The sequence below is a fragment of the Nerophis lumbriciformis genome, linkage group LG26 (genome assembly GCF_033978685.3).
Source record: "Nerophis lumbriciformis linkage group LG26, RoL_Nlum_v2.1, whole genome shotgun sequence".
Lineage (NCBI taxonomy): Eukaryota > Metazoa > Chordata > Actinopteri > Syngnathiformes > Syngnathidae > Nerophis > Nerophis lumbriciformis.
In genome coordinates this window covers 23,073,419-23,097,785 of record NC_084573.2, presented here as the reverse complement: position 1 = coordinate 23,097,785, position 24,367 = coordinate 23,073,419, and the positions used below count along the sequence as shown (strand labels likewise).

The 24,367-nt window shown below is 40.0% G+C and overlaps 1 protein-coding gene across 1 annotated transcript; it reads right to left on the bottom strand.

The window, feature by feature from the left end:
• Window positions 1-403: 403 nt before the first annotated feature.
• On the bottom strand, window positions 404-24,216 carry scara3 (scavenger receptor class A, member 3). The gene is made up of 11 exons (XM_061987162.2): window positions 24,126-24,216; window positions 23,944-23,988; window positions 23,752-23,871; window positions 10,222-10,302; window positions 10,046-10,155; window positions 7,055-7,299; window positions 6,582-6,801; window positions 6,287-6,375; window positions 3,281-3,473; window positions 3,028-3,205; window positions 404-1,395 (listed from the first exon to the last, which is right to left on the bottom strand). Exons 1-11 carry the CDS (start codon window positions 24,214-24,216, stop codon window positions 905-907), a joined length of 1,863 nt encoding a protein of 620 aa, XP_061843146.2. The 3' UTR covers window positions 404-904.
• Window positions 24,217-24,367: the final 151 nt, after the last annotated feature.

The window sequence follows — 24,367 nt, the reverse complement described above, 5'->3', positions numbered from 1 at the left end:
CGCTCAAATGCACCTGAAAAATACAACTATGGGGAGGTTCTGGCCAATCTAAGCACTTAAGAGGTTCCCACATATTCCTTAAGTGAACCTCAATTTGATTGTGGCCGCCTGACTGCTCTGAAAGATGAAGGGCTGCATATTTACTGTAAGTGATATGAAGGCGATTTAAAGCAATTATTCTTTAGTCACTTGAAATGCACGCTACTTTATTACAGCATTATGTAAGGTGTACATTTTTGGCCGGTTGCCAGAGCGAGGTAATTTAAGAATCTCTTTTAAGAGTCAGCGGTCTAAAAACCACAGCAATGTGAAGGGAGGGTCCTGCCATGTGTTTTGTGTTAATAACAAAGCCGCTCCCTTTCCTCCACGAGGCAACAATAACAATGTTCTGTCAGACCATCACTTAAAATGTCTACTTTTATTGTTCAATGCAAGCCAGTCGCATGTCATGACAACCATCACTTGAATTAGAAAATACTACGCTTCTCTAGTTGTGGGTCTATGTCTTTGATGTGCAGCCTAGTTAATGGACGACTGCGAGGGAAGGAAGAACATGACGAGATGTTGACATTGTTCAGTCAGACTCACCAGTTTGATTCCACACAGAAGATGCATGTTGTCTTCAGAGTACCGGCTCTGAAATGTTGCCAAATGACAAACGATCTTAGATATCTACAATGAAAGAAGCATTAGAGAATGCTGTGTCAGCATGTAGATAATAAGAGACTGCTTGGTTGCATCCTCAATAGATTCAAGTTCAAAACCTTTAGATCAGTATTACTACTCTAAAATATTCATTAGGTGGCTGATCTAAGTGTCGAAGTTCAGTCCATAGGTAGTTCTCTCTACCTTTTTGTGAATGCCCTTTATTGTCCTGTTTGGATCAGGTCAGTCCTGATCCACCTCATTGTCTTTTGGGTCCAACAACAGGTTCACTTTGCTGCTGTGTATTAGATTGAGCATGGGACTGTTGTGCTACTCCTGGAGGACCAGGAGTCCCTGGTGGTCCAGGTGGCCCGGGTGGCCCTGGTTTTCCTTTAGGCCCTTGTGGTCCAATTATACCAGGTAGTCCTGCCTGGCCCTGGAACCCTGGTGTACCTCTTGATCCAGGGACTCCAGTTTTACCAAGTGGGCCCATATCGCCCTTTTGGCCTCTCTCACCCCGTGGTCCTACTTGACCAGGATATCCTTTAGGTCCTGCGTTGCCTACCAGTCCTCTGTTGCCACTTGGACCGGATTGACCAGTTGCACCTTTAGGCCCAGAAGACCCCTTTTCTCCTTGGGATCCACGGCTTCCTATTGGGCCGCGATCACCTTTACTCCCACTCAGTCCAAAAGGTCCTTTTGAGCCGGTCTCTCCACGGGTTCCTTTGGGCCCCGGTGGTCCTGGAGCACCTGTTTAGAAAATGGAGGCATTCAGGACTTGTACCGTATTTTCCAGACTATAAGCCGCTACATTTTTCCTACGCTTTGCACCCTGCGGCTTATAAAATGGTGCGGCTACTTGATTGATTTATCTTTCCACAATGTTTTGTATTCAACAAATAGTTTTCATAAAACACTCACAGAGACTAAAAAGGTGTGTTATTGTTTGTGCTTTGGCACCATCTTTTGGACAAGTTTGCTCACTGCAGGTGCCGCGAGTTTAACGTTTACAGTATTTCTTTCTCTGTAGTGACGTGAACCAGAAGTACAAGTTCCGTCCATAGCGTAATACTACTCATATGAATTCTGCATTCATCACACCAAGCAACGTTTGTAAGTTTTACAATATAACTACAACAATTCATGCTTACTGGTACTAAAACCGTCATATTTGATAGTCCTTTCATGCATATTTGTATGTGCTATCGTAATGTAATCAAGCTTGCGTCGTTAGCATTAGCTAATATGCTCACACGTTTACAAGCGTCGGTGTTAGTCTTATTACCTTTTTGTATTGTGTCAGTTTCACTAATTCCTCAGTAAATTCACCGAAACGTCACCGTGGAGTTTTATTGAGTCTGTTTAGATGATCGGAGCGCTAGCTTCCGCAGCTATTGGGTCCATGACGATGACTTCTGTTTTGTTTGATCAGCCGTTTTACTGCTGTGTTACAGGCACCGTTTGGAAACAATTAAGGTATGTAAATAAACATATCCAAAATATTTTGTGTAAATAACTCATCTCACAACAGCTAATATATGGAAAATATTAGGATTGTGGGAAAAAATTGATTCCAATTCGAATCGCGATTCTCACGTTGTGCGATTCAGAATCGATTCTCATTTTTAAAAAATCGATTTTATTTTTATTCTATTTATTTATTTATTTATTCCTATTTTTTTTTTTTTTTTATTAATAAATCCAACAAAAAAATACACAGCAATACCATAACAATCCAATCCAACAGAGCAATTGAGAGGAGACACAAACACGACACAGAACAATCCAAAAGTAGTGAATCAAAAATGAATATTATCAACAACAGTATCAATATTAGTTACAATTTCAACATAGCAGTGATTAAAAAACCCTCATTGACATTATCATTAGACATTTATAAAAACACAAAAAAAAGAACAATAGTGTCACAGTGGCTTACACTTGCATCGCATCTCATAAGCTTGACAACACACTGTGTCCAATATTTTCACAAAGATAAAATAAGTCATATTTTTGGTTCATTTAATAGTTAAAACAAATTTACATTATTGCAATCAGTTGATAAAACATTGTCCTTTACAATTATGAAAGCTTTTTACAAAAATGTACTACTCTGCTTGCATGTCAGCAGACTGGGGTAGATCCTGCTGAAATCCTATGTATTGAATGAATAGAGAATCCTTTTGAATCGGGAAAAAATCGTTTTTGAATCGAGAATCGTGTTGAATCGAAAAAAATCGATTTTGAATCGAATCGTGACTCCAAGAATCGATACTGAATCGAATCGCAGCCCTAGAAAATATATATTTTTTCTTCTAAAATTAAGTGGGTGCGGCTTATATACTGGTGCCCTCTATAGTCTATAGTTGTAATCTTCCCTACCTCTTAATATAGTGAAGTTGTTGATCAGTTGTGTATGGTGAGTGTCCACCAACTTCATCTCCTCCATCACCAATGACAAGTTCCTGACATCCACATCCAGGCGCGAATTAAGCAACACGTTCTGCTGCCTCATTGTGTCGGCCACATTGAAAAGTAACAGCACGCTGCTGTTTACGTTCTGCAAAGAGTACAGAAAGAAGCTATTAAATGTAGGTCTATCAGGAAACAGTTTGTGTTTGTGTGCGGTCACAACCTGGAGATCTTCGGTTTGTGCGCCCAGGCGACTCTGGCAGGTGGAGCTCTCGATGTTGATGTACTTGTACATGCTCTGGACGTGGAAGACGGTGGCATTGATGCTGGAGGATATCGTGTCAATTTCCATCTCAATGGAGTTTAGACGACCATCCAAGGCCGAGAAACGCTCTCCAGTCCGGTTCTCATAATACCTAAAGATGATGTGAAGGAATGAATTACAGAGATGAACTGGAAATGTCATCAAAAATACTCAGCATGGTGTGGCAAGAAACACCTCAATGATCTATTGACACTATTGAAGAACAAAGCTTGTTTATTGGCCAAACTTCTTCCTATTTTAAAATGATATTCAAAAAAAGTAATCGACTTGTTTTTCACATTTGTGTTCCCGATATTAAACTAATTCCAAGACCCTTGCGCCCACTAATTTGTTCTTCGTAAATAATCAGGCTTTGCTACAAATTAAAAAAAAAGCCTCAGTCCCAATGTTCCCTCTAATTGTGTGTGTGAGCAAACGCAAAAACTCCCTGAGCATTCAGTGGAGCCCATGTGAGCAACATCAGATGTGCACACTGTGGCTGCACCAGCAGCACACCTGTCCCAAACCTGACTAAATAACAAGTTCAATCTCCATCCATCCATCCATTTTCTACCGCTTGTCCCTTTCGGGGTCGCGGGGGTGCTGGAGCCTGTCTCAGCTGCATTCGGGCGGAAGGCGGGGTACACCCTGGACAAGTCCCCACCTCATCGCAGGGCCAACACAGATAGACAGACAACATTCTCTTATTATTATAATCAAATGACAGCAGTCATTTCCATGAGGTTATTTTCTAATATACGTGTTTAGGCCCACTTACAATGACAATAACAAAAAATATTGTTTTTCATGAACTGTGTACTTGTATTGTTTATCTGGGTGGAGGTCCTGCTTTGGAAATAATTTGTACCCCTTTCAGACATTGCATTTAGTTCCCATTAAAACATTCACATGTTTTTTTCATGTGTACATTCCTGCAACTTCCTGTTTGTAAAAAATATATTTTTATTAGTATTTATTTAATATACTAACAGCATTTCATGATTAATATTTATAAATTAAGATTCCTAATAAATGACACTAGAATAAGCACACATTTGATTGGTAAATCATAGTGTAACGACCTGGAATTACACTTTATGTGTGGTGTTGGAGTTGTCCGACTTTTTGTGTGGCTGTAAACGCGTCACTGGCTAAGTGCCATATGTGCATGTGTTGGCGCAAGTGAGAAAGAGCGAGCGGCTGCTGTTGATATAACAAAGTTGCTTTTGGTCTGGTTTGTACTGCAGAAAATTACCAGTTTTGCTAGATATAATTTTTTTTACTAATGTTTTGGTGATGTGTTTAAGGCCGACAATAAAGAGTTTTGCTCAGTAAAGTGATCGATGGAATTCATGTCCTCAAAGCGTCTCGACAGACGTTACAATATTTGAACAATGATGACGAAAACTGTATTCTCTGTCGTGTCCGTGTCGTGTCGAAAATTGTTATGCGCTTATCTTTTTATTTGATTTTGTGTGTGGCATAGATTTGCCGTGCGCAGAGGACGCTTGAGCAGTGCGCAATTGCACAGGCGTGCACCTTAGAGGGAACATTGCTTAGTCCCTATAGACATGGGACTATACTTTGATTATTTTAGGTAATCGAATAGGCAAACCGGTCAAAATAAAATATGATAGTAATGTTTACCCTTCAGGGCATGTACCTATGCGGGTCTTGCTAACGTTTGTATCCTCCTTTCCCACTCCTCAATGTTACGTTGTTGGACAATTTCATAAGCATGAAGACACACAAAGTGTTGTGTTTCCCGTAGGTCCTACTATAATTAAACTGTATAAATTCCACTGTCAGGGCAAAACGTCGAATACACCATTGTGGGAGCTTTGAGACATGCCTGTCAAAATATTCTCCTTCATCCTAGTTATTGAAATCAATAGCAACTGGACCTTTTGGCTCTAATCCGAGCAGGCTTTGTCAGTTCATGCTCAGAGACTAGATAGGGCAGCTCTAGTCTGAGAGGATGGTGCAAGATCCAATGTATTAATCATTTTAGACAGGGACATGGCAACCCCTGTTAGCAATTTCCTTCAAATGTAACAATGGTTAAGTGCTACAACTAAGGGGAGTGCTTACGACGTCATCCGTTCATGCTCATCAACGAGATAGGACAGCCCTGGTCTGAGGGGATAAGGCAGGATCCAAACTAAGAATCATTTTAGGTAGGGACATGACAGCTCTAGTTACCATTCCCTTCAGTTGTAACAATTGCTTAAGGCATATTTGCCAACCTTGAGACCTCAGAATTCAGGAGAAGGGGAATTTGGTGGTAGCGGGGGTGTATATTGTAGCGTCCCGGACGAGTTAGTGCTGCAACGAATTCTGGGTATTTGTTCTGTTGTGTTTATGTTGTGTTACGGTGCGGATGTTCTCCCGAAATGTGTTTGTCATTCTTGTTTGGTGTGGGTTCACAGTGTGGCGCATATTTGTAACAGTGTTAAAGTTGTTTATACGGCCACTCTCAGTGTGACCTGTATGGCTGTTGATCAAGTATGCATTGCATTCACTTCCGTGTGTGTAAAAGCCGCATATATTATGTGACTGGGCTGGCAAGCTGTTTGTATGGAGGAAAAGTGGACGTGACGACAGGTTGTAGAGGACGCTAAAGGCAGTGCCTTTAAGGCACGCCCCCAATACTGTTGTCCGGGTGGAAATCAGAGATTTTCGGGAAGGGCACGGAAATTCGGGAGTCTCCCGGGAAAATCGGCAGGGTTGGCAAGTATGGCTTAAGGGGCTACAGCTGAAGGGACTACTAATGACCATTGCTGGCTGGCAAGGGCCTAACTACCTGGTAGTCGTTCGGATATGTTGATCTTTTCAAAGCCCCAAGTGAACCTCTGAGACATATTTATAACTGTTGAAAAATACTACATTATGGGACCATTGAAGTCACAAGAGAACTTGAAATACCTGGAATGGTAGTGCAGGTCATGCATGTTCTCCTCATGTTCATCCATGAAAGATGTGACATTGTCAAGTTGCATTTGCAGGTTCATCACCTGAAAATGACAATTCATAGTCTTTTCTTTAAGTACCGTCCCAAAGACTTAAATCTCCTATACTTGTAGTTGAGTAATGCATGATATCAGTCGCCCTCACATTTCTAAAAATGGACCTTCCCATAGTTAGTTTATACCTTTTATGTCTACCTGGAATTGTTTATGTTGCAGGTTAGGGAAAACACTACAAAAAAAAACACACGTACCTGCTGACTAAGATCGTAGTACATCTCCGAGGACATGGCGATTCTCTGGTGGTCTGCTATGATGCCGTTTTGGAGGGAGCGTAAGGTTTGCGTATTGCTGCTGCTGTTGGATTTGATCATGCCTAGGACTTGACTGTAGTTCTGCCAGTCACTGGTCAACTTCTGGAGCACCAGAGTCTCCTCGTCTGATTTCCTCTGCAGGGCGTCAATCCACATAGTACTAGAAAGCAGACAACATGGATACATGATTTCCTGCTCATATGTTCTTAGATGTTCCCAGCCGTATGGATGACGAATGCCATCAATCAAGAGTTTTTGGTCTTGCAAAGTGCTTTTGTTATTCCTACTGAGGTTTGGCTTCACGCATAACCATTTCCGTGTGAGTCTCAGACGGGAGGCAGCCATGACTCGAGCAACAACGTGCAATCCTTGAAAAGTTGTGGAGAGGACATATTGTAGCTACAGCGACTCACCTTAGCGCCACCGTTGTGTTGACCTGCTGCGCTGTAGCTTTAACATCATATTGATCCTCCGTCAGAGTTTTCATCTTCTCTTCCGTTTCCTCCAGTACGCCTTTCCAGCCCTCCACCTGATCTTGGTGTCTCTCCAACAGTTGGTTGAGAAGTTTGATGGACATGAGGTGGTTCTGCATGTCGTGACTCAGCTGGTTGCTAGTGGCTGTTAGCTTGGTCTGGGTCCGAGAGGATTGGTCCAGGACCTGAGGGGAGGTGGTTATCATTGACTGGCATAGCTATGAAGGTTCTCATTCATCCAGGTCCTTGTCATCTCAGGGCGCTTAATCGTTCGCAACTGGACTGCTTGGTTTGTCTTGGAAGACTGCCATATAACGCATTGACCCGAATATAAGACGGCCTCAAGAAGTGTCAAGACAAAATCAAAGATAAATACTTCTTAGATGCACGGTAGCCGTTTGAGGACTTTATCGATCATCATCATCTTAAACTTGTGTTATCTATGGATGTTTTCATTCACCCAGGTCATTGTATTCTTAGGACCTTCAACTGGACTATTCAGTTTGTCTTACAAGACGTCAGGAGCATGGACTGAATAGTCAAGTTGCGATCGATTAAAAGTCATGAGGATTAAACTTCTGTTGTTTTCTACCTTGGCCAACCTTTGAAACATTTTGTGATTGGTTTTTGCTTTACCAGGTGTGTGTGTGTGTGTGTGTTCTTGTATTTCTACCCTTCTTGGGACATCAACAAGGAAACGTACCTTCCATATGAGGACCGGTGAACAAGTTAGGACATAAATCATGGTCCCAATACGGAAAACCATGGGCATCTAATAAAGAATGTCTCATTTGCACCCCTGGTGGTGAAATCTATCCCAATTAGGGTGGTCCCAAAAAGAAGGGATTTTTCAAATGGACTTTGTGTTGGTTTTAAAAGTGCTCCTCTCTGGTCAACATATGAAACAACAAGTGTGTGCAAACAATTTACCGTATTTTTCGGAGTATAAGTCGCACCGGAGTATAAGTCGCACCTGCCGAAAATGCATAATAAAGAAGGAAAAAAACATATATAAGTCGCACTGGAGCCCGACCAAACTATAAAAAAACTGCGACTTATAGTCCGAAAAATACGGTAAGTGCTCCCCCTCTGGCCAACATATGTAATAACAAGTGTGTGTAAGAAATTGAAATGCACCCCCTTTGGCCAAAATTTATAAAATTAATATATGTGTATAAAGACATACTGTAATAACTTGAAGTAAATAATGAAGATTAAAAACCAATTACAAACAAAAAATTCAACAACAAAAAATAACTAAAAGCTAGCCTTTTTTATATTTGCATAGTTTGTATATATTATTATAATATTATCAAATCTTTATATATCTAGAAAGGGTGGTCCTAAAGAGGGAGGCATTATTCTCAGGTCTCAAGAAGGTAACAAATACACAAAAGTGTGTGTGTGTGTGTGTGTGTGTGTGTGTGTGTGTGTGTGTGTGTGTGTGTGTGTGTGCGCACGCGTGCGTGTGACAGGAAGAAAAACTATTGATTCGCCTGCAATCTGTCGGTGTGCATGTATCACTCTAGACCGCCATTGTTAGGCCCAGAAATATCCCTTCTTTTGGACTATATTCGATTAGTATTTTATTTCGTAATCAGCCTGACCTAAGCCTTGATAATAAATAATCTTTGTGATTAAAACGTGCTTTAATATCATTTGACAAGGTTTATCCTGTTCAACTGTAAGTAGGTTACTGGTAGATAGAATTATTGAATATGATTAAAATCAAGAGTAAGATTACTAATTCAGTGTTAATAGTTGAGTGGGCCCTGGGCCCTCTTTAATGGAATAGTTGGGCCACAAGATCAAAAAGGTAAAAAATCCTTGCTCTGGACTCCCAATATAAAACGACACGTCTTTTTCCACATTTTTTTTTGAGGGAAGACTTACTGTCTTATATTCAGGCCAATACGGGCATTCTAGTATGTACAGTTTAGGTACAGTATGTGTGTGAAGCCTGGTTAGAAGCAGATACATTTGGATGGGAAATAATTACAGGGTGTCCCGATACAACTTTTTTTTACTTCCAACACATTACAGCTCAGCTGCATTCGGGCGGAAGGCAGCTGAGATAGGCTTCAGCACCCCCGCGACCCCGAATGGGACAAGCAGTAGAAAATGGATGGATGGATGGACATTACAGCTCTTGGAGCCTAGAGTACTGGGTGCTGGATCCGATCTCAGCTGCAAACGGGCGGAAGGCGGGGTACACCCTGGACAAGTTGCCATCTCATCGACAGACAGACAGACAACATTCACACTTACATTCACACACCAGGGATCGATCAAGTAAAATAGTCAAACAGAGAACAATAGAAGGCACAAAAACACTTACCTATTTATTAACCATCTGAAATTGACCGTTACTGTCTTTAAGTTAAAGTGGACTGGTAATTGTTTTTTGGCAACTCCTAGGGCCACAATAATTCATTAAGTTAAGCTCATGACGCAGTAAGTTGAATGATGCGGACACATTTGTTACTGGATACATTTTAATACGCTTCTGCCTTGGAGACTTTGTACATATGTATATATATTTGTAAGTAATGTATGTATATATGTAAGTAATATGCAACTATACCGGGTCGTTTTATCCATGTTGACAAATGCCGTGTTTTAGACTGCAATATTGTTCAATTGTGGACACTTACTACGCTTGTGTGCTAAACTACTGTATAGCTTAAATTACCATATAGTACAGCTTTTTAGGCTACCTTCTATGACTTGACTGAAATGCAGGAAAAGACCAACCTTGTGTGCTTATTGGAGGACATTTAGATGTTAGCTGCTTGTTGACTAAACACACTGCAGGACTGTTTGTATCAGAGCCTTATATGGGTAAGTTGAGATGCAAGACGATCTAATCCGATGCCTGTTATTTTTTGCCGATATTGGACCAGCACCAGGAAATAATACACAGCACAGTACCTGCTCTTGTCCTAGTAACAGTTTTTGAACGTCCTCAAACTCCTGCTTGAGTCTGCTGATCTCCTCACTGTACAGAGTGACATCCAGACAGCCCGAGCAGTTACTCAGATCTGAAAGATAGAGACAGAATTGAGGCATTCATGTCTGAGTAATGTCTGGTAGAACAACTGCGGTACCTTCTAATACTTGCTGAGCCCTGGTGATCTTCTTATCATAGACTGACTCCTCCTCGGAAAGATGGTCAACCTTCCTAAACACTAGAGAAACAAGAGCAGTGTCTTGAAGATGCTTCAAAATCAGACAACCCCAATGTCCTAAATTCAGTTAACCTAGTAATTCCCAAATGTGTTTGGTTACTTTATGTCATCTCAGCTCATTTTACTCGACTATTTTAATATTTTTTTATTGTACGCAGAATACTCATACAGTCGTTTGATAAAGGAATACGACAATTGAATTTCAATTCAGAGCAAGCGTAAGACTAAAATCATAAGATTTTATTCATCAATAATCCACATGATTTTATACATCAATAATCCACATGATTTTATACGTCATGTATACAATCAACCGGATTTTACACATCAATCATCCACATGATTTTATACATCATGTATACAATCAACAGGATTTTAGACGAGATATAATTATGTCCCCTGGGTGGGGCGGGGGTGTGACAGTAAATAATGGAGGACCAGAACTTTAATAATTGGACAAAATGTCATGAGTTGGCCACATGAAAGAAAGATACTATTATACAGTATCTCACAAAAAACATTTCAGCACACATAATATATATTTACAAGGGACAATACCACAAAAATGAAACATGGATAGTAGTAATATTTATTTATGAGCTGTGGTGACTAATAAACCAGGGGTGTCCTAAGGCAGTGGTTCTCAAATGGGGGTACGCATACCCTTGGGGGTACTTGAAGGTATGCCAAGGGGTACGTGAGATTTTTTTTAAATATTCTAAAAATAGCAACAATTCAAAAATCCTTTATAAATATATTTATTGAATAATACTTCAACAAAATATGAATGTAAGTTCATATACTCAGTGAAGCACAAGCTCAGGTTTGTCACTAAAATGTCTGTCAAAAAGAACTGTGAAAAGAAATGCAACAATGCAATATTTAGTGTTGACAGCTAGATTTTTTGTGGACATGTTCCATAAATATTGATGTTAAAGATGTCCTTTTTTTGTGAAGAAATGTTTAGAATTAAGTTCATGAATCCAGATGGATCTCTATTACAATCCCCAAAGAGGGCACTTTAAGTTGATGATTACTTCTATGTGTAGAAATCTTTATTTATAATTGAATCACTTGTTTATTTTTCAACAAGTTTTTAGTTATTTTTATATCTTTTTTTCCAAATAGTTCAAGAAAGACCACTACAAATGAGCAATATTTTGCACTGTTATACAATTTAATAAATCAGAAACTGATGACATAGTGCTGTATTTTATTTCTTTATCTCTTTTTTTTCAACCAAAAATGCTTTGCTCTGATTAGGGGGTACTTGAATTAAAAAAATGTTCACAGGGGGTACATCACTGAAAAAGGTTGAGAACCACTGTCCTAAGGGATATCCCTTACTGCAGTGAATCCAATTCAAAACTGCTACGCTGCTTTGGCACTAATTTAAAAAGTAAACAAAACACAATAAATGAGCAAAAATATGACAAAAAGTCATGTTTTTTAGACAATATATCTTTAAGCAAAATGTTCGGCAACAATATAAACTTAAAAAGTACGGCTGTTTTAAAAAATACAACAATAAATCTGTCATGATGATAGCGTTCGAAATGATTCTAAATTAGCTAATCGCTCTATGGGTTTCAACACTGGGTGTCTCCAACAAAATTGTACATATTGACAGTACATTTACTGAATGTTTGGCACTGACTTGCTTGTAAAATTAGTAATTAGGGCTAAGAACCATTGATTGCACTTTAAACAAGAAATATCAAAGCAATTTCATATATGACACAATCCAAACAACCGTTCCCACTCGTGGCGCAAGAAAAAATAACACAAAAAGTCAACACACATGGTCACACATAACACAACCTGCTCACTGACTTTTGTAGATATTATACAAAATGTCCAATCACAACATTCATCCATCCATCCATCCATCAATTTTCTACCGCTTATTCCCTTCGGGGTGCTGGAGCCTATCTCAGCTACAATCGGGCGGAAGGCGGGGTACACCCTGGACAAGTCGCCACCTCATCGCAGGGCCAACACAGATAGACAGACAACATTCACATTCACATTCACACACTCGGGCCAATTTAGTGTTGCCAATCAACCTATCCCCAGGTGCATATCTTTGGAGGTGGGAGGAAGCCGGAGTACCCATATATTTCAAAATGACATCCATTCAAATCACCTGCAATGCATGATGGGGGAAAAAGGCAAAACACTCTCTCCACACTTATCCATGTTTGGCGCAATTTAGCTGCTTGATATTTCTGATTGATTACAAAACTACATCTATTGTTACATTACATACAGTCAGCTTTCGGCCAAATTATTTTAGCCCAATGTGGCCCCCAAGTCAAATTGTTTGGACACCCCTGTATTAAACGTTGCAAAGTCCTGATAAACACAAACAACCAATATTTAATGCAAACAACGGAAAGTCCTACTCGAAGCAACAAAACAACAACAAAGCTATCTCGCTCCCTAAAAAAGAAAAGTAAATTTTGTGATGCTGCGTGGAAACCAGTGACGTGCGGTGAGGTTCATGACTGGTGAGGCACTGACTTCATCACAGTCAGATTTACAAACATATGAACCCTAAAGAGTATCTTATTCACCATTTGATTGGCAGCAGTTAACGAGTTATGTTTAAAAGCTCATACCAGCATTCTTCCCTGCTTGGCACTCAGCATCAAGGGTTGGAATTGGGGGTTAAATCACCAACAATTATTGCCGGGCACGGCGCCGCTGCTGGCCACTGCTCCCCTCACATCCCAGGGGGTGATCAAGGGGATGGGTCAAATGCAGAGGACAAATTTAACCACACCTAGTGTGTGTGTGACAATCATTGGTACTTAACTTTAACTTACACATACAAACTGTAGCACACAAAAAAGCACATTTAATAAAAAAAACGTTATTATGGTCTTACCTTTACTTATAAGTGCGGGAACAGTGGTGTTCGTGTTGGAGGAGTTGTGAATGAATGAAATATGAAATCAGTGCTGCAGTCTGCAGGTGTACCTAATGTTGTGTCCCTGTAGTCGTTCACGGCTCCTCCGGCGCGAGCAATGTTTTTTTTGCACTTTTTGGCTTCTTGTTAAGTGACTTTTTTTGGGTGGATTCGGTCTTGCACGTGGAGGGTTTGGGTGTGGGCTTTGGTTGGTGTGGCGCTCCCGTCGGGGGGTGCAGTCTGCGGCGGAGGTGCAATAACCGGCACCAGGAGGCGGGATTACGCGAGCCTCACACAGTGTGTCTTCGCAGCAGTTTTATGATTGCTCAGCACAAGAAATACGTTACACACATACAGTTGTTGACAAAATACACTGTACATTATATACCTCAGCTAACTAAACTATGGAAATGTATAATATAGTTCATATAGCAATACGGTCTCACTGCACAGCAGGCCAGCAGTTAGCCGAGTCCGCAATCCATGTTGAGGCACAACTGAGTGACGTGCCTCAACTGGCTGCTGATCACCGCACCGTCTCTTCTCAGTATTTGAACGGCAAATGTGAAAATTCAGCGATTTTGAATAAAAATAATCTAAAACTGGTGAAGTTAAATGGAAAATAACTTTATAGTATAATCACTGGATACATTTAACAATTTAATAATTTTTTTTCTTTTTACATTTTTTTTCTTTCCATGATGGCAGGTGAGGCCCCGCCTCACCTGCCTCTAGTGACCGCATGTCACTGGTGGAAACAAAGGCGGACTTCGGCTAAAATAGATAGTTAAAGCTCTTTTTCCACACAACTCCGTCTCTTCCTTGTTCGCTAGCTAGCTGATAAGCTAACGATCGTAGACCGTAACCCCCAGATGTCTGACATGCCTCCGCTTTAAACGCTCCTGCATCACGGACGTACTGCCACCAAAAGGCCAGCTTTGCAAATTGAGCAAGTTATTCATGACTTTGACGTGTTGAGGGCAAGATTTCCCCGTTATTTCATTTTTTTTAGCTTGTGGTGGTGTTTCAGTAGCCTCAGCCATTTTTTAAATTCCTGTTGCTTTCTGGTCATCACTCGGGCCCACTTACAACATGTGTGTAAACAAGAGCAATGACATCAACAACTATGATCGCCCACAATTTTTTAATATAGATTTTTGTCGACTAATCACTGCACTGCTAATAACAGGAAAACGTCCTATATGCTGAAAATGAGTCCGCACAAAGCCGTTATTGTTGTTGTACTCATGTTTGCGATACTACTCTATCAAGTTAGTATCATAAATTGTTGAGATAATCCAAATACAATTGCTATCTTGGTTCTGCACACACAAAAACACAACAAAAACTAAATTTTAACACACTGGAGTAAAAATAGAAAGTGGTACTTGCACATTTCTACACTACCAAGGTTTGTCTTGTTCTAACAAGGTGTTGAAGGTTAACTGCTCAAATAATTAATACACTATTCAATTATTTTCTGTCATAACCCCCCGGGGAACAGAAATTCCGCAACACCTCCGATTTATATTACATCTTGATATTTATTTATCTGTAAATCGTTACATTGTTCATACAGCTATCTTGTTTTTAAAGTAAAAAAATGTGCTGAGATAACATCTGCAACAACCTAAACTAGAGATGTCCGATAATATCGGACTGCCGATATTATCGGCCGATAAATGCTTTAAAATTTAATTATCGGCATCGGTTTCAAAAAGTAAAATGTATGACTTTTTAAAACGCCGCTGTACGGAGTGGTACACGGACGTGGGGAGAAGTACAGAGCAGCTGCGTCTCCCAGTCATACTTGCCAACCCTCCCGATTTTCCCGGGAGACTCCCGAATTTCAGTGCCCCTCCCGAAAATCTCCCGGGGCAACCATTCTCCCGAATTACTCCCGATTTCCACCCAGACAACAATATTGGGGGAGTGCCTTAAAGGCACTGCCTTTGCGTGCCGGCCCAATTACATAATATCTACGGCTTTTCACACAAGTAAATGAAAGGCATACTTGATCAACAGCCATACAGGTCACACTGAGGGTGGCCGTATAAACAACTTTAACACTGTTACAAATATGCGCCACACTGTGAACCCACACCAAACAAGAATGACAAACACATTTCGGGAGAACATCCGCACCGCACCGTAATACAACAGAAACACAACACAACAAATACCCAGAACTCCTTGCAGCACTAACTCTTCCGGGACGCTGCAATATACACCCCCCGCTACTCCCCCCCCAACACCTCAACCCCGCCCATCTCAACCTCCTCATGTCCCAAATTCCAAGCTGCTGTTTTGAGGCATGTTAATAAAAAAAAAATGCACTTTGTGACTTCAATAATAAATATGGCAGTGCCATGTTGGCATTTTTTTCCATAACTTGACTTGATTTATTTTGGAAAACCTTGTTACATTGTTTAATGCATCCAGCGGGGCATCACAACAAAATTAGGCATAATAATGTGTTAATTCCACAACTGTATATATCGGTATCGGTTGATATCGGAATCGGTAATTAAGAGTTGGACAATATTGGAATATCGGATATCGGCAAAAAAGCCATTATCGGACATCTCTAACCTAATTTCTATGTCAAGATCATTAACTTAATTTGTTACATTTAAAGATGACTTTTCAGTGTGTGTGATTCTCAATACACAGAAAACAAATGCAAACGATTCACTGAGTTGGGCCTTTTTATGTTTTAAAAGTGTAAACATTGCTCACTTCATCAGCGTTTTCAGCCTATTCCTTTTCAACATGAGCTCTAACTTTTGTTTTTGTTAAAATTAGTTTGTTGGCTTTAATCCGGTAGTGAGAGATTTGTTTATTTAGGACAATGCACATTGATGAACTATCTGATTTACAGAGTGTAAATGAGATAGCGTAGTTGCTCATTTACATTTGTAGTGCCAAGACATAAAAAACACAAACACAGAAGAAAAACATTATAATGTCAAAAACCCAGACACTGAAGATGAAAAACAATAAAATGAATCCGAGTAACGACATGACTGTGAATTTTAAAGAAATAATTTAAGATGCTTTTTAAAAGTGTAAAAAATGGGACATTCTCTAATATTAATGGGAAGTCCGTTCCAGAAATGACTTCCTTGGACTGTTTGTCTCCTCTGGAAAAGACTCTGGTGCCAAAACCTCTGCCAGTCCTCACTTTAACGTATGTGGAGAGTGGGGCTAGTCCATGAAGGACTTTATAAATTAAACAGATGTGTTTAAAATGAATACAAACATCAAAGTTAAGGACTTTATATGTTACCAAAATGGTACACTGATGGAATGACAGAGGCTTTTCATCAAGGATTTTAATAGATTTCTTCCGAAGGATTAACGCATTTTTTAATGAAACTTTTAACTTTTACTAATTCTTTCAAGCTTATTTCACAGCATGCGTCGGTTTTATATGAACCCACTCAACTTCAATTGCCAGCGGCACAGAAAATCTACAACAACAAAATGAAATTATTCTAATCGAGTTTAGTGGCTGCAGTGAGCCCCTTTTGCACAGCACATCTGGACTGCAAAAATGCTACTTTTAACTCTTGCTTAATGTTAAGCTGGGATCTGTGCTTTGTAACAGTAAAAAAAAATATTTCAGAGATAGGAAGTTGCAAAGGGTAGTAGAATGGCAGTAGAACGGTATTTTCTCATTTCCTACTGTAGTTACAGTGAATCCAAAGACTACTGTACTTTACTGTACTTCCAGGCTTTTTATTCTGCTTATCACTGGTTTTTCTTGCCGCTGATGACGACTCCATTTTTTCTTTTCATTCCTGTCCCAAACGTCTCAATCTCTTTGCTTCTCTTTGTTCTGTACACATGTTCCTATGTGTACTTACTCAGGCCTCGAATTTTAACTTTTTAAGGTCAAGACAAGTGTTGCCGAGGCAGGGACTCTAAAGCATGCATGTGTGTGTGTGTGTGTGTATATGTATATATATAAATAAATAAATGATAAATGGGTTGTACTTGTATAGCGCTTTTCTACCTTCAAGGTACTCAAAGCGCTTTGACACTACTTCCACATTTACCCATTCACACACACATTCACACACTGATGGAGGGAGCTGCCATGCAAGGCGCTAACCAGCACCCATCAGGAGCAAGGGTGAAGTGTCTTGCTCAGGACACAACGGACATGACGAGGTTGGTACTAGGTGGGGATTGAACCAGGGACCCTCGGGTTGCGCACGGCCACTCTCCCACTGCGCCACGCATATATATATATATATATATATATATATATATATATATATATATATATATATATATATATATATATATATATATATATATATATATATACATACATACATACATACATACATACATACATACATACATACATACATATATATATATATATATATATATATATATATATATATATATATATATATATATATATATATATATATATACACAGGTAAAAGCCAGTAAATTAGAATATTTTGAAAAACTTGATTTATTTCAGTAATTGCATTCAAAAGGTGTAACTTGTACATTATATTTATTCATTGCACAAAGACTGATGCATTCAAATGTTTATTTCATTTAATTTTGATGATTTGAAGTGGCAACAAATGAAAATCCAAAATTCCGTGTGTCACAAAATTAGGATATTACTTAAGGCTAATACAAAAAAGGGATTTTTAGAAATGTTGGCCAACTGAAAAGTATGAAAATGAAAAATATGAGCATGTACAATACTCAATACTTTTGCCTCAATTACTGCGTTAATGCGGCGTGGCATGGAGTCGATGAGTTTCTGGCACTGCTCAGGTGTTATGAGAGCCCAGGTTGCTCTGATAGTGGCCTTCAACTCTTCTGCGTTTTTGGGTCTGGCATTCTGCATCTTCCTTTTCACAATACCCCACAGATTTTCTATGGGGCTAAGGTCAGGGGAGTTGGCGGGCCAATTTAGAACAGAAATACCATGGTCCGTAAACCAGGCACGGGTAGATTTTGCGCTGTGTGCAGGCGCCAAGTCCTGTTGGAACTTGAAATCTCCATCTCCATAGAGCAGGTCAGCAGCAGGAAGCATGAAGTGCTCTAAAACTTGCTGGTAGACGGCTGCGTTGACCCTGGATCTCAGGAAACAGAGTGGACCGACACCAGCAGATGACATGGCACCCCAAACCATCACTGATGGTGGAAACTTTACACTAGACTTCAGGCAACGTGGATCCTGTGCCTCTCCTGTCTTCCTCCAGACTCTGGGACCTCGATTTCCAAAGGAAATGCAAAATTTGCTTTCGTCAGAAAACATGACTTTGGACCACTCAGCAGCAGTCCAGATGGTGTTGGTCCACTCTGTTTCCTGAGATCCAGGGTCAACGCAGCCGTCTACCAGCAAGTTTTAGAGCACTTCATGCTTCCTGCTGCTGACCTGCTCTATGGAGATGGAGATTTCAAGTTCCAACAGGACTTGGCGCCTGCACACAGCGCAAAATCTACCCGTGCCTGGTTTACGGACCATGGTATTTCTGTTCTAAATTGGCCCGCCAACTCCCCTGACCTTAGCCCCATAGAAAATCTGTGGGGTATTGTGAAAAGGAAGATGCAGAATGCCAGACCCAGCCTTACACAATATTCTAATTTTGTGACACACGGAATTTTGGATTTTCATTTGTTGCCACTTCAAATCATCAAAATTAAATTAAATAAACATTTGAATGCATCAGTCTGTGTGCAATGAATAAATATAATGTACAAGTTACACCTTTTGAATGCAATTACTGAAATAAATCAAGTTTTTCAAAATATTCTAATTTACTGGCTTTTACCTGTGTATATATATATATATATATATATATATATATACATATATATATATATATATATATATATATATATATATATATATATACATATATATATATATATATATATATATATATATATATATATATATATATATATATATATATATATATATATATGAATAACTGTTTTTTTTATTCATTATTCATATAAACTTATCAGCTTTTTGTCATTACATGATGCCTTTATCTCTATTTTTACATTTTGATAGAGTAAGGTATTTTATTATTATTATTTTGTTTAAGTTATGTACATGTATATGTACATGTAGATGCTGTATCAGGACAAATCCATTAAGAGTTTGAGCAGAAATATGTCATATAAGAATTAACTATACACAATAACACATTAACAAAATGCTTTGTCACATGAATGTTTTTTGAAGTGATACCTTTGTGACATGAAAAAAAACATGTATAAAAACCTTGTGTTTACTTTCTGATATTAAAGTAAAACACAAAGCAGTTTGGCTAATGAAGATGAAGTCTAATAAACAAGCTTTGTTCTTCTTTTGGTTCAGTACAACAGTTTGGCCAACAAAAATAAAGAGGAGCGACACCTCGCACATCGAATACACAATCTTCACAGCCTTCGTTCAGTTCGATGAGATGACAAAACATTTTAGCTAGTATTAATGTTATTTGAACACTGATACAGTTTGCAGTTAGATAAAGGACGAGCGAACATCCCAGTAAACAAACTAAAGACTTTATAAACATGTTGTGACAACGTTCACGACACATCGCCTGCTGCCTATCATCAAATAGTTTTCTCCTTCACTGTATACTTTTAGTGTGGGGACAAGTGCTGTCTCCAATATTGTCCACACCCGTCTCCATCTAAACACAGCAGTGCGCTCTTAAACGGGAAAATTATGATAAACCAAGCGTTTGGCTCGTGTTTACTCCGTGGGGAAATCTCCCGAGCAAAGTCCACGTCCATGATTATCGAGCCAAAGGACGCTAGAGCGCATGCGCCTAACTTTGTGTTGCCTAAAATGCATTAATAAATGACGTTTTTTCGGTAATTAAAAAATTAGACAGTGTTACTAACCGTCTGGAATTTCATTGTGAATTATTATTATACCGTTTACATGTTACATCCCTCATCCATTAACAAGTAAAAAGTCAAGGGCGGTCACGGCATGTTCTTGCCGCAGATGCTGGTCAATTTTTTAGGGCTTACGATAAGTGACGAGGGCGGTCGCGGCTTTTGCCGCAGTTGCCGTGGTTAAATTCGAACCCTGCTTACTACTTCTCAGGGGTAGGACGGGCAGTCTGTTGATCAGATCGAGCACTGCTGCCACCTAGCTGCAGGCTTCTGTGTCGTTCTAACATGAATAGTAGAGTGTATACCCAAATAAAGAAAAATGATCCTGCTGCTCACGACCACGCAGGGGATCCCGACCCACTATTTGAAAACACTGAATTACAGGAAGGTAATTTTAGTCCTGACATGACAATGTAATTCAATTATCTGACAAATTCCACTTAATCACTGATGAGAGAAAGTTTATTCAGCTGCTCACGTCCTGAACCCCCCACAACTTTCCCAAGGGAGTGTTTGAGTTTATATTACGTGTAGGTTTTTTTTAGGCATTTTCCGCATCATAACTGCTGACTTGGGGGATGGACGCGGCTCTGCAAGCCCGAATAAATATATCCACATGTGTTGTGCACACCACCTGCTTTTTACGGATATTCTACGCCATCATGTGAAATCTCTCATTGTAGTTGCTGGATCAAGTGCTTTGGTGTACTAATCCTCAGATATGCGCAGTATTGTTGTTGTTACTGGGTAAACACTTGATCAGCATGGATCAAGAACGGCGGAAGATTGTTGTCGTAGGGATGGGTCCCGTTCACCGATAAGGTACCAACTCCTGGTACCTGGGAATCGACACCGAAACTCAATAGTACTTTTGTTTTGTGCAACACATGTTGCGGTTAATGGTATTCTATCTTTATTTGTCGTTATTTATACTTTCTGAATAAATTATGTGATAATGTTCATCAGTCAACTCATTGGTGTTAATTTTCAATCTATCAAGATAGAAAAATAATATCAAAAGCAAATTACAGGATGTTATTTATGTGCTGTGTAAAACTCTGCTGGGTAACCACGTAATACTCCATGTCAGTAGGTGGCAGCGGGTAGTTAATTGCTTTGTAAAAGTCAGAATGTGTTGGGTGAGACGAGGACGGTTTGTTGTGATCCCAATATGTGTGCAGGTAAAAAGGTATGTAATGCTTAAGCCAAAAATTAACAAAAGGGAAAGGGAAAGGCAATGGCTATGCAAAACGAAAGTAAAACTGAACTGGCTACAAAGTAAACAGAAACAGAATGCTGGACGACAGCAAAAACTTACGGCGTCCACAAAGTACGTCCGTTCTTGACATGACAACCAACAATGTCCACACAAAGAAGGATAGCAACAATGTAAATAGCCCTGCTTGCTAACACAAACCAGGTGTGCGGAATAGCGCTCAAAGGAAGCCATGAAACTGCTACGGGAAAACAAAAACAAAACAGGAAGGGCCACCAAAATAAGCGCAAGACAAGGACTAAGCACTACACACAGGAAAACACAAACAAACTCAAAATAAGACACGACGACCTGGTGGAGTTTCATTTTTTTAACGTTTTCTGCTGGTGGTGTGCATCCGGATTTTTTAATGAGAAAAATGTGCCTTGCCTCAAAAAAGGTTGAAAAACACTGATATACAAAGTTGCAAAAAATGGCTATTGTGACATCTAGTGGACACATTTAGAACAGCTGTTTCTTTCATGGAAAAATTTCGGCTCATTTTTGTAATTAGCAAACTCATCCCGCGGGCCGGATAAAACCTGGGCCGTACGTTTGACACCCCGGCTCTAGAACTACAACTGGTTCAAAACTAACAGTGTCCAGATTGCAATCATCCAAATATGACTAGCAGCAAAGTAAGACAGTCGTCAGCGTTGCGGCTCGGAGAGCGAACGGAGACAACAACACGCTAACTCGCTGGTTAGCTAACTAACAAACTTGTTTGGGGGTTTCTGATCATCTCCCAGTCCTGCAACTCAGTGCGACATTTAGGCAAGAAGAACAGAAAGTACCCGCGGCGAAGGTGAGCGTTCGTATTTTTATTGATATTTCATAAAAAAAACTCGGAAGTGACATTTTGAGGGGAAAATTAATGTTTAAAAATGCGGATTTCACTTCACATGCCTGTAGACGGGTGCAATTTTTAACGGTGTGTGCTACTTTTTTCATAAAGTCCACATAGTTCAGCGGATTTATGTCAACTTTATTTGTGTGTTTTGATGTGTTTGCACCATGTGAGGGAAAGGTTGTTTGGTTAGCCACATATAAATAGATGCTGTGTTGTTACGCAGTGATGTAAAACACATGGTCATAGCTGACATTAGTCACAGTGGCCAGAAGAAGAAAGTCATTTAGATTCATTTTAAGATTATCAACATACACTATATTGCCAAAAGTATTTGGCCACCCATCCAAATGATGAGAATCAAGTGTCCTAATCACTTGGCCCGGCCACAGGTGAATAAAATCAAGCACTCAGGCATGGAGACTGTTTTTACAAACATTTGTGAAAAAATGGGCTGCCCTCAATGATTTCCAGCGTGGAACTGTCATAGGATGCCACCTGTGCAACAAATCCAGTCGTGAAATTTCCTTGCTCCTAAATATTTTAAAGTCAACTTCATTATAAGAAAAGTGAAGAGTTTGGGAACAACAGCAAGTCAGCCACCAAGTGGTAGGCCATGTAAACTGACACAGAGGGGTCAGCGGATGCTGAAGCGCATAGTGCAAAGACTTTCTGCACAGTCAGTTGCTACAGAGCTCCACACTTCATGTGACCTTCCAATTAGCCCACGTACAGTACGCAGAGAGCTTCATGGACTGGGTTTCCATGGGCGAGCAGCTGCATCTAAGCCACACATCACCAAGTCCACTGCAAAGCGTGGGATGCAGTGGTGTAAAGCACGTCGCCACTGGACTCTAGACGCCTTCTCTGGGCTGATGTGTCACACTTTTCCATCTGGCAATCTGATGGACCAGTCTGGGTTTGGAGGTTGCCAGGAGAACGCTACATTTTGGACTGCATTGTGCCGAGTGTGAAATTTGGTGGAGGAGGAATTATGGTGTGGGGTTGGTTTTTCAGGAGTTGGGCTTGGCCCCTAAGTTCCAGTGAAATGAACTTTGAATGCTCCAGGATACCAAAACATTTTGGACAATTCCATGGGATGGCACTTCAAGTTCATATGTGAGTAAAGGCAGGTGGCCAAATACTTTTGGCAATATAGTATGTTGGGGCCAGATTAAGAACGTGGGTCCGCGAGCCGACGTTTGGCCACCCCTGCGGTATCTACTACATTAAGAAACATGTTTTTCTCTAGTAATTGTATACTTGAATCCATCTTTGTGAGCTCCAAGCTTCACTCGCCGAGATGCTTGAGCGATAGTGAATGATTCACAACTCTCCCAGGCAATAAAGAGTGAGATGTGTAAAACATCTGCTGGTACAGCGCAGCTGTCAGGTAGAAACATTTGGTCGATCTGCGCCAGTTAGAAAGCGCACTCAAGGACTACAATAAAAATCCACATTGAAGCCATCAGCTTCTTTCCCCTCACATGATGTCAGTCCATTTTATTTTAGGAAGTACATACAGGAACTCACCGAGTGAGGCCAGCACCGTGACAGTGATGACGAGGAATGCAACAAATGCCGCGAGGACTTTGACGGCCAGTTGGAGGGAATTGCTCTGCTGGCACCTCACGCAGCCACCTCTCGTGCGACCTAAACACACGCCGCATATTTTAATATGCAAATGTGCAACTGCGAATATAAATGACGCTTTTGTGCGTTTACCTCTGAACGGCGGTATTTCCTCCTCTTCGCCATTGAGCTCCTCCTCTGCAAAACACAAGTGAAAAAAAGTGATCTATGCTAGCAAGGTCAGCAAAAGTTACCATTGCTGACTTTACCATACCGTACGTACAGTATGTACAGTATCCTATTTATGACTGGACTGTTGACAGCAGGGCCATTACCTTTAAAAAGCTGGTTCTCATATCCTCCGTAATTGTCTGCCAAGAAAAGAAAGACATAATGCAGATGTTTTTTTGTAAAGAAAGAAGCCATCAATAACTTTTTTTTTTTAGAACTATTAAAAAGTTCTATAAATCACATAAAACAGCTGCTCTGTAGTGCAATACCTATGAATGTCCAGGCAGGGAGGATTATACTGCACATGTACTGTAATACACACACATACTCATGATTCAGGTAACAA